Source organism: Anabas testudineus, chromosome 12 (genome assembly GCF_900324465.2).
Source record: "Anabas testudineus chromosome 12, fAnaTes1.2, whole genome shotgun sequence".
Classification (NCBI taxonomy): domain Eukaryota; kingdom Metazoa; phylum Chordata; class Actinopteri; order Anabantiformes; family Anabantidae; genus Anabas; species Anabas testudineus.
Window position 1 is genome coordinate 19340589 of NC_046621.1, and position 12555 is coordinate 19353143.

Consider the following 12555-nt stretch of genomic DNA (forward strand, 5'->3'; position numbering starts at 1 on the left):
ATTAAAGAAATGTGTGTATGTAATTGTGTGTCTCATTGTTTTTAATAGATTTGAAATAACAATGGAGTTCTGAGGTACAGATAATTAAACTGAATCAGGTCCCATAATCAGTAGTTCACTTTTGTGTTCTTAATGAGATTTTTTGATAACTTGAAAAAATGTCTGCTATATACATATATGTATGAGATACTCACAGTATTTATACCGTCCATGATTGAGCTGAGTAGCTGCAGACTAGTAAGAGTACTTATTATGGCTCCTGTACACTACAACATTAAACCACCAGGTGGTATTATTGTTGTAGCTGAAGTGTGCAGATTTATTTAGTAGCTACATTTGGCTGTTGTTTTTGTTTCCCCTGCCCTCTCCTTGAAATATTTCTCAATTACATAGAGTGAAAACGTGGGGCATGATACACATTTGGATTAGTGGGCAAGTAGAGAGTAAGAAGCTGGTCTATCATCCATTTGCATTATTCTGTTCATCATTGTCCTCATCATTGGAAAACCTATAAGCACTTACACAACATACAATCAGACATACAATCATTTCTATTTCACTCAGACACATAACCAACCAGTTGCAGTAAAATATTTTATTTTGAAATGATTATTAATTTTGAAAAATAGGTTTATGAAATCCAGTGATATATGTAAATAATCAATAATCAGGTTAAAGTGCAAAAATACATTTTGATACAATGCATTGGTAAAAAAAAAAAAACATTGGAATGTGGTATTCAAAAGCAAAACGTGTTGCTAACATGGCTTGATTATCCTCACTTTAAAATATCATTTCAGTTTCATAAAGTCTTTGGATTATACGTTTCTGAGTAAAGTTTTTTTTAACTTTGAGCAGCTACAAGATTTTTATAATGTGCAATTATCAAAATCTGACTTGGCAGTAAAGTATACACATCTCCACAATGATTTTATTTGTATTTTGTCTTAATAAAACATAATTAGGAAACATTCACATAGGAAGAGAAGGCTCTGCCAAGTACTTGGTTGTTCTATGACTGTTGCTGATTTTAGTCATATTTATTCAGTGTTCTCATCCTTTTCCTACTGGCACAGTGAATCACTTGATCTTGGCTGGCTTCAGTTCTTTGACCTGCATGTGCAATGTTTTGTGGACAGCCAGAGTCCTGGACTGACAGAAGCCCTTTCCACACTCCTGACACTTGAAGGGCTTTTCTTTGGAATGAATATACCTGCAGGAGGAATATCAAATAACAGATTGTTAATCTTTTCAAATTTCAAGACATCATTATTTGTAGTGAATGGTCATGCTAGGCTTTATGACCTTCATAAAATGTCTTCCAAACAAAGTAAAAAAAAAAAGAGCACATGCACTAGTATCCTAAACTTCTCCAGACTTTACCCAGGTAAGCTGCATGTGAGAACACAAGTTTTTAACATATACAACTTTGTGAAAACAACTTTATCCTGAGGGCTCCCTAGTACAAAGTCTTCCTAATATCTGTGTGAGCAAATACAGCAGGTAATAGTCCAGAGTAAACGACTGAAAATATTTAACACACTTTCTGTTTGTGCTACTCTCCTTTAGGAGAACGGGGTTTTATGTATATGGAATGCATTGTTTCTAATCATGTAACTGGCTCTACTTCGATATGCTGTAAAAAACTGTGATTTATGTGGTGTCATGTCTGATGATAACATTAAGGTATAATTGTAGTCCAGATTTGATGGGTGAATATTTAAAGGTCATAATCATGGCAAGGGAAATTTTCTAGTAACCAAAAAGTAAATCAAAAAGTAAGTAACAGAGATCTCTCAACATCTACAAATAATTAGTAACTATAACTGTCAAATAAATATTTCCTTCTGTGATGCAGTGGTGTAAAATAACTGCAGAACTTCAGTAAAATAAAAAAATAACAAAATTGTACTTCTGCACTTGAGTAAATGTATTTTGTTAAGTATCACCTCTTGCATAACATTAGTTAAAGCTAGAAAGCAATACATCATATCCACACATATGCTCAATTCTATAGAGCTGGACCACCAAATTGTCAGATCAACTGCTGCACTTAAACTCCCTCTAACTCTACACATTCTTACTAATGAGTCTATTTGACTATTTTACTAATCAAATCAATTCATTTAATTTAACAGTAGCAGTTTTTTGCTGCTTGCTCCTAGACAAATGTAAAATTGTGGTTACACAATTGAGCCTTACAGCAATTACACAGGAGGTGTTTAAGCATTGTTTTCTGTCTGTCTAACAGTTTTTTTTAATTTGTATAGGGCCAAATTGCAACAATTGCATTACAGAATTAATTAATGTAGTTAGGATCATGTTTTACTTGTCTTGTACAATGCCTATAAAAAGTATTAACCCCCTTAATGTGTCCTTTTATTGACACAAATTTTCATGTGTCCTTTTATTGACACAAATTTTCACCATGACTGATGTATAACATCATTGTTGGCAACTTAGACAAAAACATTTCAGAAAAATACCTCATTAATGTCAAAGTGAAAACTGGTTTGATTAATGTAAATTAAATACAAATATGGAAGATAAATCAGTGTTACCCATAATATTCACCCCCTTTAAAATGATATTTGGAGTTACAAGCTTTAGCAACTGAGAAAGGAGAGATGTACAACGTACGTACAACAACTGTTGCCTGGGTTCTTTACCAATCAAAGCTTTATGGGAGAGTGGCAAGACTGTTGAAGAAAACTCATGTTAAATCACAAATTGAGACACTATGTTTGGCGTACAATAAATTACCACAAACACACCATCCCCAATGTGAAAAATGGTGGTGGCAGTGTCATGCTGTGGGGATGCTTCTTCTCAGCTGGCCCTACCCTTGTAAGTTGCTTTGGAAAAAAGTGTCTGCTAAATGTAACATAAATTTTAAGGTAGAGGCTAAGATGAATGCGACAAAACATAGGACAATCTTGTTCAGTCGACAAGACAACTTCAGCTTAGAAGATTTGTTTCCCAGCTAGACAATGACCCGAAGAAGAAAGCTACATAGAAATTATTTACTGACAACAATGTGAATGTTCGGAAGTGACCGAGTCAAAGCCCAGACCTCAATCCAATAGAGAATTTGTGGATGAACCTGAAAAGGGCTGTTTACACCTGATCACAACACAACGCACTTTTTTTTTCTTTAACTTGACATTACTTTGTAGAATTTTTTTTTTGTCAAAGCCGCTAACTTTCATTGACCATGATTGACTTATAATGTCAATAAAAAAATGAAACATACAAAGGGGTGAATACTTTTTAAAGGCACTGTAGGATATTTTTACACTTCATGCCAATTTTGTTCAGGCTGTGATGGTTACTGAAATGGTTACTGAAATGCAGGTGATGTACACACAGGACTGGGCTTTATGCGTAGACATAAGATAGAGAACTACTGCAGTTGTTCTGCAGCTCACACTAAAATATCTGTTCATCTGTACTGGATAATACTGTCATAATGTCTTGCAGTATTGACTGTACCTTCTTGTAAAGGCAGGTACTCAGTTTACTTCAGATGTATAGTAAAAAAGATGGCAAAACAAGCACAATTTGAAAGCAGTGTCATCTGAACATAAAGGCAATATGTGTCTATAATCTCTATTTTAGTCTGAATATGCATTTAATTTGAATGTAACATTATCTATAGAAATGAATTAATCCTACAAACACTATGCTCGCTACCATGTTGCATTTACATAATAAATAGCAGAAGATGTTTTATGAAGACTGAAAAAAGGGGAGATCTACTTTACCACGTTTTTCATTGTTGTATGAACTGAGCATGGTTGTTGGATCTACAGTTTCAGAATGTAACTCTTTATACAGCAAATATTGTATTTAGTATGTGTATAATTTGAAAAGCTTTGATAAAGTCTGGCTCTCACCTGTGGTCCCTTAAGTGGTCCTGTCTTCTGAAAGCCTTGTGGCAGATATCACAGGTATACGGCCTCTCATCAGTGTGTGTCCTCTCATGGATCAAAAGGTTGTAAGATTTTGTAAAATGGCGTCCACAGAACTTGCAGACAAACTCTTTCTTGGTCTTGGAGGGCTGTCGGCCACGGCTGGACTTGCGCTCTGGTGAGGAGAGTTTGGCTACATCTAGGAAGCACTCCAGGGCAGCTGAGGTTGGATGGTGAGATGAAGCCTGTGTTGCTTCTGCAGCACCTATCATGCTTAGGTCCGCTGCTTTCAGATGATCATCCTGAGTGGCTGCAGCTGCAAGGTTAGCAAAGTCAAACCGGGGCTTGTTCTTGGAGCTATGCATGAGCTCTGCTGAGTCCTGCTTAGATGGCAGAATGTGAGGGAATATAGGTATGGAGGCCATGGAGGACAAGTGGGCAGGCAATTTGGAAATGGTGCAGCGGGGCACAGCAAAAGCTGGGTAACCAAGAGTCCACTGGTGGAGGTGGATAGCATGAAGGGCACTGAAGCTGTAAATGCTGTGAAAATGATCTGCTGGCAGCTGTAGGCCTGTGGAGCTCTGGATGAGGGAGTAGTTGGCCAGATGGAGGGACGGTTGAAAAGGGACTGGTACTGACAGAGTCTTGCTGCCCATGGCTGTTCCAGCAGGCTTTTTGGTAGAGACAGAAAACATTAGTAGATTAAATTAAGCAACTTTTTACCAATTCAAATGTCTTTATGTTGTTCTATAATGTTATTGTTTTATAATATTGATATTAAGTGAATTATTTGCATGAGCTTATTTGAAAATTCTGATTACCTCAGTGACTGTATTCAAAGCGCATATGGATTTTTACTGCCAATATTTGGGATGTGTGATGCCATTTGATCACTCACAAGGTCCACGACACAAGTAATCCACAGTTTGTTTTAATTGTGGCATCACTAATACACAAGATGCTGTTACTGATGGACACATCTGGTTTAACAGGCTGGAGCAGGTCTTGGCTTGTACTCTAACAAATCCACTACAGACCCAGCTTTCAACTAACAAGTAACTATGTGACATGTGTCACAATGGTTGTAAACTTGTGCTTAAATTGCAGCAAGTATTGCCCATGTTACATGGTCCTTATCACTCTGTTATGTGTGTTCTGTGCTTTTGTCAAATTGAATATACAGTTTAGCTGTTTGTGTTCAGACTCAGGTTTATTCTACAAGCAATTGAAAACCCCAAATCACTGTCCAAATATTTAGGAAAAAGCTCCTAAAAGATGCAAAAATTATATTATTTAATATCAAGAGCATTATATAAATGTTCAGGTTTCTGTTTGCTTTTATGTTGTGGTTTTTATAAATACATTTAGTTATCCGATTATTTGTGCATTTTGGGAGGGTTGGGGTTCCCTTAGAACAGGAAATCAGCTGTCAATAAAGAACCATTCTAGTTTGGCTTCAAACTTAAAGGGACACATGCTGTGTGAGTTTGGAGGGTATGTATAGGGCTTGCACAACCTGCCACAAGAAGCAGCTCGGTTGGGGCTGAGCATTTGAAAAGTTCTAGCTTGTGGAGTCACACTATGCAGTTGTGTTTTTTTAAATGGTATGAAAAGAGTCTTCTTAAAAAAAAAAAATTGTTGTTGATTAGCGAGTTAGACAGAGAATGAGTGAGTGTGTGCTTGTTTCCTGTTACCAGAAATATGCCCAGGGCTGTTGAAGGCAGGGAAACATAACATTCAAGCTGAGGCATACCTATGAGCTGTTAAATCAGGTTTGATAAGCAGGAATAACAATAGACAATACTGCATCTTTGTCTGAGGCAGACACTGACAGACAGCAGGCACAACAGTTCCAAGTCCTTGTTCTTAGAGTGAACACAGGCCACTCCTCTTAGTTCCACATCTCATACAACAGACACACTATATTTTTAAATCACAAACTTCTGCATCACTGCTTCACACTCACAAAATACTTTCACTGAGATGCTGGATTTAAGTGCAGATTCAAGGTTTGTAGTACATTTCAGAGGAAAATGTGTTCTACTTTTCTACTTTTAATTTACTTTTTATTTATCTTAATTACTACATTTAATTACTGTACTTTTACTTAAGTATTTCTATTTCAAACCACTTTCTAATTACATACAATACATAATACCTGATGAAGTTTGAAAAGACAGACACTGTTGTGAATTTTATTACAGCCTAAGCCAGACAGTGTTAAGTAGTGCACAATATCACACATTCAGGTCCCCTTTACTTTGTCAGGATATTCACATAAGATAAAATTATGCAAAAATATATTGATCATAAATATGACACAGATTAAACTACCCAACTGTGTACAAAGTAAAACACAAAGCTAAATAAACATCAAAGTGGTTGGATTCAGCACTGGACTCATCATTACAAACTAATGTTATTCAAATCCACATAACTGTCTGATTTTACATCGCAGAATTTCCAAAGATACCAAATATGATTTGTAATACTCAAAGCATAAAGACTATTTAAATTTGATGGAAAAAAAAAAACATTTGGTATATCATCATATTGATGATGATGATAGTTTTATTATGAGAAAAAACAACAATGACGATAACAATATTAATATATTTAGTAAACGAACAAGAAATAGCAGATGGCCGCCCACTATGAGCCTGGTTCTGCTGGAGGTTTTTTCCTCTAAAGGGAGTTTTTCCTCTCCACTGTTGCCTAAAGCTTGCTCAAATGGGATTGTTGGGTTTTCTCTATAATTTTTTGTATAAATATTTTCTGTAAGGTCTTAAACCTTACACTGTAAAGTGCCTTGAGATAACTTCTGTTGTAAATTGGCGCTATACAAATAAAATTGAAAATTGAATTGAATTGAAACAGTGGAATGGAGTTCATATTGACAGAAAAAGCACAGTTCAAATGTTTACAGTTTTATACACACTATAGAAATCATAATAAATGGAGCAAACAAACCTGTTAAACATTACAAATGCTTTAAGATTAAGGCTGAAGACAGGTCAGTCAGTCACCAACCATTTGATTTTTATTCATGAGTTTTTAGAATGTGAGGGCTGTGCTGTTTAGACTCACGTAACCTATTGATGTTTGCATACCCTGCTTTGACTGTAAGGTTTAAGACTGCAAAACACAATTGAAAACACATGCTGTAAACATTAGGATACATTAATTCAAAGTCTTTAGAACCTTTGGCAATATTCACATTTTCTAAGAGTTGACAATAATTCTGTCACTAATAATTTCTACATGAAGACTACAAGCAAATAAAGATAAAAAATGTTCATGAAGCACCTTAGCCCTTAAGAAACTTCTTAAGGTGAAAAATTGTTAGGAATAGGGAGGAGGTTTTTTAAGACGCTTAAGAGTTTCTTAAGCATAGGACAAAATGGCACGGCAGAGAGGCAAAAGCAATGTTCTCCATACACTGAATAAAAGTGAATTAATGAAATACAAGTAGATTATGTAGGGATAATGTCTGTGGTCAAACTCATTGGAGATGTACCCACTGCATTGGGCGGGTGGGTGACATAACACTGTAACTCCAGAAATTTAAAAATGATTACAATAAGAAACACTGCAGCAGTATGTAACTTTTGTCTGACACAACCTTCTACCAGAAGAGTGGCCACACAAGTTCCATATTGTTGCATACCTCATAAAGTTCCACTGGATGTTCATACCTTGCATAACAGCTTCTTCTGAGTGGTTGGTGTAACTGATGGAAAACTTAAAATTACTTTTTGAGAACCAAAAGAGGTTGCCATCTTCAACATTGAAATTGTTTTTAGTTGAACTACATGTTAACCAACTATAATCTGACCAGCAATCAATATGGCTTATAATGTACTCTATGACAGTGTTCTTTACCATGTTTTACTTGCTACAACTTCAGTCAACTTAACTTACCAGTGTCCTGAGCCACACCCACTGATACCATATTCAACATACCTTAAAGCAACCATTGTAGTGATGTTCACAACACTACTAACTCAACAACAAGGACCTACACGATAAGAGAACCACAAGTACTCACACTCACAAGAAAAAACAAAACAGGCTGAAATAGTAGAAATATTTGTATGGCATGTATGACATGACACACAAAGTTACATAATGGTTTCTTTCACTTTATTTTCTAAACATCTTGAGATCTCCCCCTGGGGGATTTTACCCCCAAAGTATGAGCCATTGATTTAAACTGACCATGGATTTACAAGAATCTGTCTGCATGAAAGAATACTATAAAGTCTAACGAACTGCAGGTACTGAAATCAATAACAATCTACAGTCCGTCTGTGCTAATTTAGGAGGCATTCAAGTCCAGAAACTTAGCTGTGTACATTTTACTTCCATATGTTTTTGTTGGATTTCTCTGGATCAACAATAAATAAGTTATAAGGTTATTGAAGTCAAAGCAGGTTTAAATATTTTTTGAATATACAAAACATGATACATTTTATTAACTGAATCAACTAGAGATGTTTGCCAGTTGGCGAACTATAAACTCTCTAACAAAGTGTTGAGAAAAGACATTGTCCCCTTACAACTACATCCATCCAAACTCTTGTGGATGGACTAGATTGTCGCTCTATTTAGCGGATTTGTTGTGGTCATGTTTTTGCAAATTATGATTTTGAAAATTATGACTCATATGAGCAGGTTGATGATCATTTGCAGACAATGATAAATAAGCGATCCGCATGTCTTAAATAAGGGGTATCACATCGGCCTTTCGTACAGTTTCTAAAGCAAGCAAAACATTCTTTAAGCAATAATATGTTCCCATTTGCACATCTGTTTGGAAAAGCTCCCTGCCTTCCATTGCAATTTAATTTTTACTAAATAAATACTTATACTATTGCAATGTAATGTCACGGTATGTAAATTTACCAATAAAATCTAAAGTTTTAAGGAGAGGCGAATTTCAGTTGATTTCCATTATAAAAATATACATAAAAATTAACACTTACCAAAATGTATGTTTAAAAAAAATCCTTATATAGCCTGGGATCCCGTTGGAGTTTCAGTGTGTTTGATAAACAACAGCGGTCTTAATCAATGAATTAACGTAACTGCCGTGATGGCAGCATGTTTTGTGCTGCTGCGGCTTTCCCCCGATGTCAGCTCAGAAAAAGAGGTTGGGCTTGCTAAGCACAGTAGTGAAATTGCTGAGACACCTCTCTGCTCTACTGTTATGTGCTCTCAGCTGCCACCGTCTCTTTATTGCAGCGCACAGTCCGACTCCGTCTGCTGCGTCATTCAGCCAGCCCACATGACACAAGACAACACAAGAGCACACAAATTGATACATTGGGGTCAAGTAGGGAAACCTTCATATTCGACTCCTGCTTAGGCTACATGGACCAGCGAATGTAATTAATCCAAAACCCATATCCCAAATCCAAAGTTTGATATAGAATAACCTGGGCTATTGAAAACAAATAGGCCTAGTCAGCGTTTTCATAATTTATTTTTCAAATATTCCAGTAAAGAAGGGAGGTGTTCCCACTGACTGTTTCTCATCTCTATCTGCGCATCTCTGCACCCGAGCTTTGTGAGTGCATGTTTGAACACATGAAGAATCATCTTTAGTCTTTCTTTTGGTGCCCTGCTGTTAACACAGACTTTAAATTGAACATTTTGGCTTTGTACGTTTTTATTTATTGGAGAGGGCCAGAGATGGTAACTTTGACTGTCCTGCAGCTTGCATATTCATGTCAGACTGTTAAGGACTGATATTGAACATTGAACAAAAGCTGCCATCTGCTGGAGGAATATTTTCTTCTTCAAATCAACTTCCTCCTGAATTGCATTTATCTTCTAAGATTCTTAAATGTATTAGTAAAGTCGTTTCTCTTATTGTAGTCTTCATTCTTCTTTTTCGATTCTGGATCTGTGCAAATATTTCTCAAAATAACATAAAGAAGCACATGTTGACCTAATATACTCTGCTGATATTTTCAAAGTTAACCTGAGTAAATATAAAGTGCCTTTTTTCAATGATAATTTTAATTATTAAGGTCAAAAAGTGAAGCACACTAAAATATCTCAAAAGCAACGCCTCATGTTGCAATCTTAAGCAACTCAAAAATAGAGAGAGAGAAATAAAGTAATGCTATCCATCCAGGAGGTCATAAAACAACCCAGAACAACATCTAAATGACTGCAGGCCTGTCTTCACTATTCAACAATAAGAAAAAGACAAGGCAAAAACTTAATCCATGGGAGAGTCCTGAGGTGAAAACCACTGCTTACCAAAAAGTAATCACAGTGTTTAACTTTTTCTATATTATGTTATGTTTCAGCCTTATTCCAAAATTAATTCAATTCATTGTTTGCTCAAAATTCCCCAAACAAAACCCTATAATGACAATGTCAGAGAAATTTGTTTGAAATCATTGCAAATTTACTAAAAATAAAAAAAACTAAAAATCTCAGGTACATAAGTATTCACACCCTACAAATGCTTTGAACCAAAGCCACTTACAAGGTACGAGGCAGGGTAATGTCTCGCCTAAGGACCCCTACTGGAGGTAAGCTCTATCAGGTTGGATGGGGAGTATCGGTGCACAGCCATTTTCAGATTGTGTGTGTGAATGGGTGAATGAGATGCAGTGGAGCGCTTTGACTACTAGTTAGGTAGAAAAGCACTATATACCATTTACCATTTAATTCCTTGGACTTCATGGCTTGGCTCGGTTTCGAGTCTAATGGCAAGTATTCATAGTTTTTGCCCTTGTAGCATTATACTCAAAAAGCACTGAGGCTTTATTAATGCTAAATGTGCTTCAACAACATTTAAGCAAAAGCTGTGATTACTGTGATTTTTGTTGTTGTTGTTTGTCTTTTATTTTTAACAAATTTGCAAAGATTTTAAGATCTTTAATTGTTTCATTAGACAGAAAATAAGTATACATTTATATTGTCTGACGCTAAGAGAAGATCGTTAGTGACCAGTGTTGTTTCTGTAATATGATGTACTTTAAATATTGACTGGAAATCTTCATAGACTTAATTCCAGCGCAGTTGGTCACATTATTACTTTAAAAACACTTTTTCAAGGATTTTAAAGGTAGGTTGGATGGTAGCCGACTAATACCCCTGAGTAGAGGTTTGACTTCAGGAAACCTTAAACTACAGCCTGTAAGCCTGTTGTATGTAGCCTTATCATAAAGTCTATCTCATCTAATATGGACATGCTGATCAAAGCAAACATCTTTGAGCACGCTAGTTGAGATGAGGTGTAAGAGACATTGATAGATGTGTTATTTGACACACTGATAGTTTCTGTTGTACATGAGTACATGTGTCTGCCTCAGGAAGAGAAAAAAACAAAGTGTTGTGGACTACTGTATGTTTGTGTGACAGTAGTGAGAGGATTTCACAGTAAATTTTAGTGTATGTTGGTCATCCTGTTGATTATTGTTTTGACGTTACATCGCCTGCAAAGTCATCAGATCTGGTGTCTGTGAGCCACTTCATCTTCATCTCCATGTTGGTGGACAAACAAAAGAAATGGAAATTTACAAGCATTAGGGAACAGTGGAGAGGAAAAGCAGAACCAGGCTCAGGGTAGGAGGCCATCTGCCTCCAATGGTTAGGGTGAGTGAAAAGAGGACAAAGAAAAGAACAGCAGGCCACAACAAGCAGCAACCTGGACCCGTCAGTTGGGCAAGCAACTGAATTCTGGAGATATCCATCTCCCAGATCGAGGATACCTGCAGAAAAGTACAGAGAGAAGGAGACAGAGGGAAGGAAGCACAACTACGGGAGAGTCATAAAGTTAATGACATGCAATGTTAGCATTTGAATGGATAGAGAGGAGAGGAGCTCAGTAGAGGTCCCCCAGCAGACCTGGGGGACCTAAACAATTATTCTAAAATTATTTTCTGGATTTTACAGGGAGCCAATGGAGAGAAGCTAATGTAGGTGAAATATGATTTCTCTTGATAATTCCAGTCAGAACTTTGGCTGCAGCCTTTTGGATTAACTGGAGGCTTTTTAAGGAGTTATTGGGACATCCTATCAATAGTAAATTACAATAATCCAGTCTGGAAGTAACAAATGCATGGACTATTTTTTCAGCATCACTTTGGGACAAAATGTTTATAATTTTAGCAATATTTCTCAGGTGGAAAAAGGAAGTTCTAGATATTTATTCTAGGTATGATATGAAGGATATATCCTGGTGAAAGATAAATCTGAGATTCCTCACAGTGTTACTTGAGGCAAATGCACATCTAGGGTAAGAATTCGATTAGACATAGTCTTTTTAACCAAACAAAATAACTCCTGTCTCGTCATCATCATCGTCTGTGTTTAGAAGAAGGAAATTGGAGGACATCCAGGCCTTTATTTCTTTTAAGCATGCTTAAGGTTTGATGAATTGATTAGTGTTTCCTAATAATATAGCCAAAGGAAGACATGTATAGAGTAGATATTTAACTTAAAAATATGAGCTCAGCTCATTAAATTGAGTTGATAAAATAAAAAACTAATTAGAATATTAGTAGATTTCTTAGCATGCATTTGTCAAGTTAAGGCTCTTGAAATATTGTTCTGTCGAGGTATTTAAAGAAAATGTTCATGGTAGAAACATTCTGTGTCTTTAATACACACATCTATTAGA

General features: G+C 36.1%; 1 protein-coding gene across 1 annotated transcript; it reads right to left on the reverse strand.

Moving 5' to 3' along the window:
• Nucleotides 1–591: 591 nt before the first annotated feature.
• Nucleotides 592–9106, reverse strand: osr1 (odd-skipped related transcription factor 1). Its single transcript, XM_026356779.1, has 3 exons — nucleotides 8897–9106; nucleotides 3897–4582; nucleotides 592–1213 (listed from the first exon to the last, which is right to left on the reverse strand). The coding sequence occupies exons 2-3, from the start codon at nucleotides 4565–4567 to the stop codon at nucleotides 1081–1083; spliced, it is 804 nt and encodes a 267-aa protein (XP_026212564.1). The 5' UTR covers nucleotides 4568–4582; nucleotides 8897–9106; the 3' UTR covers nucleotides 592–1080.
• Nucleotides 9107–12555: the final 3449 nt, after the last annotated feature.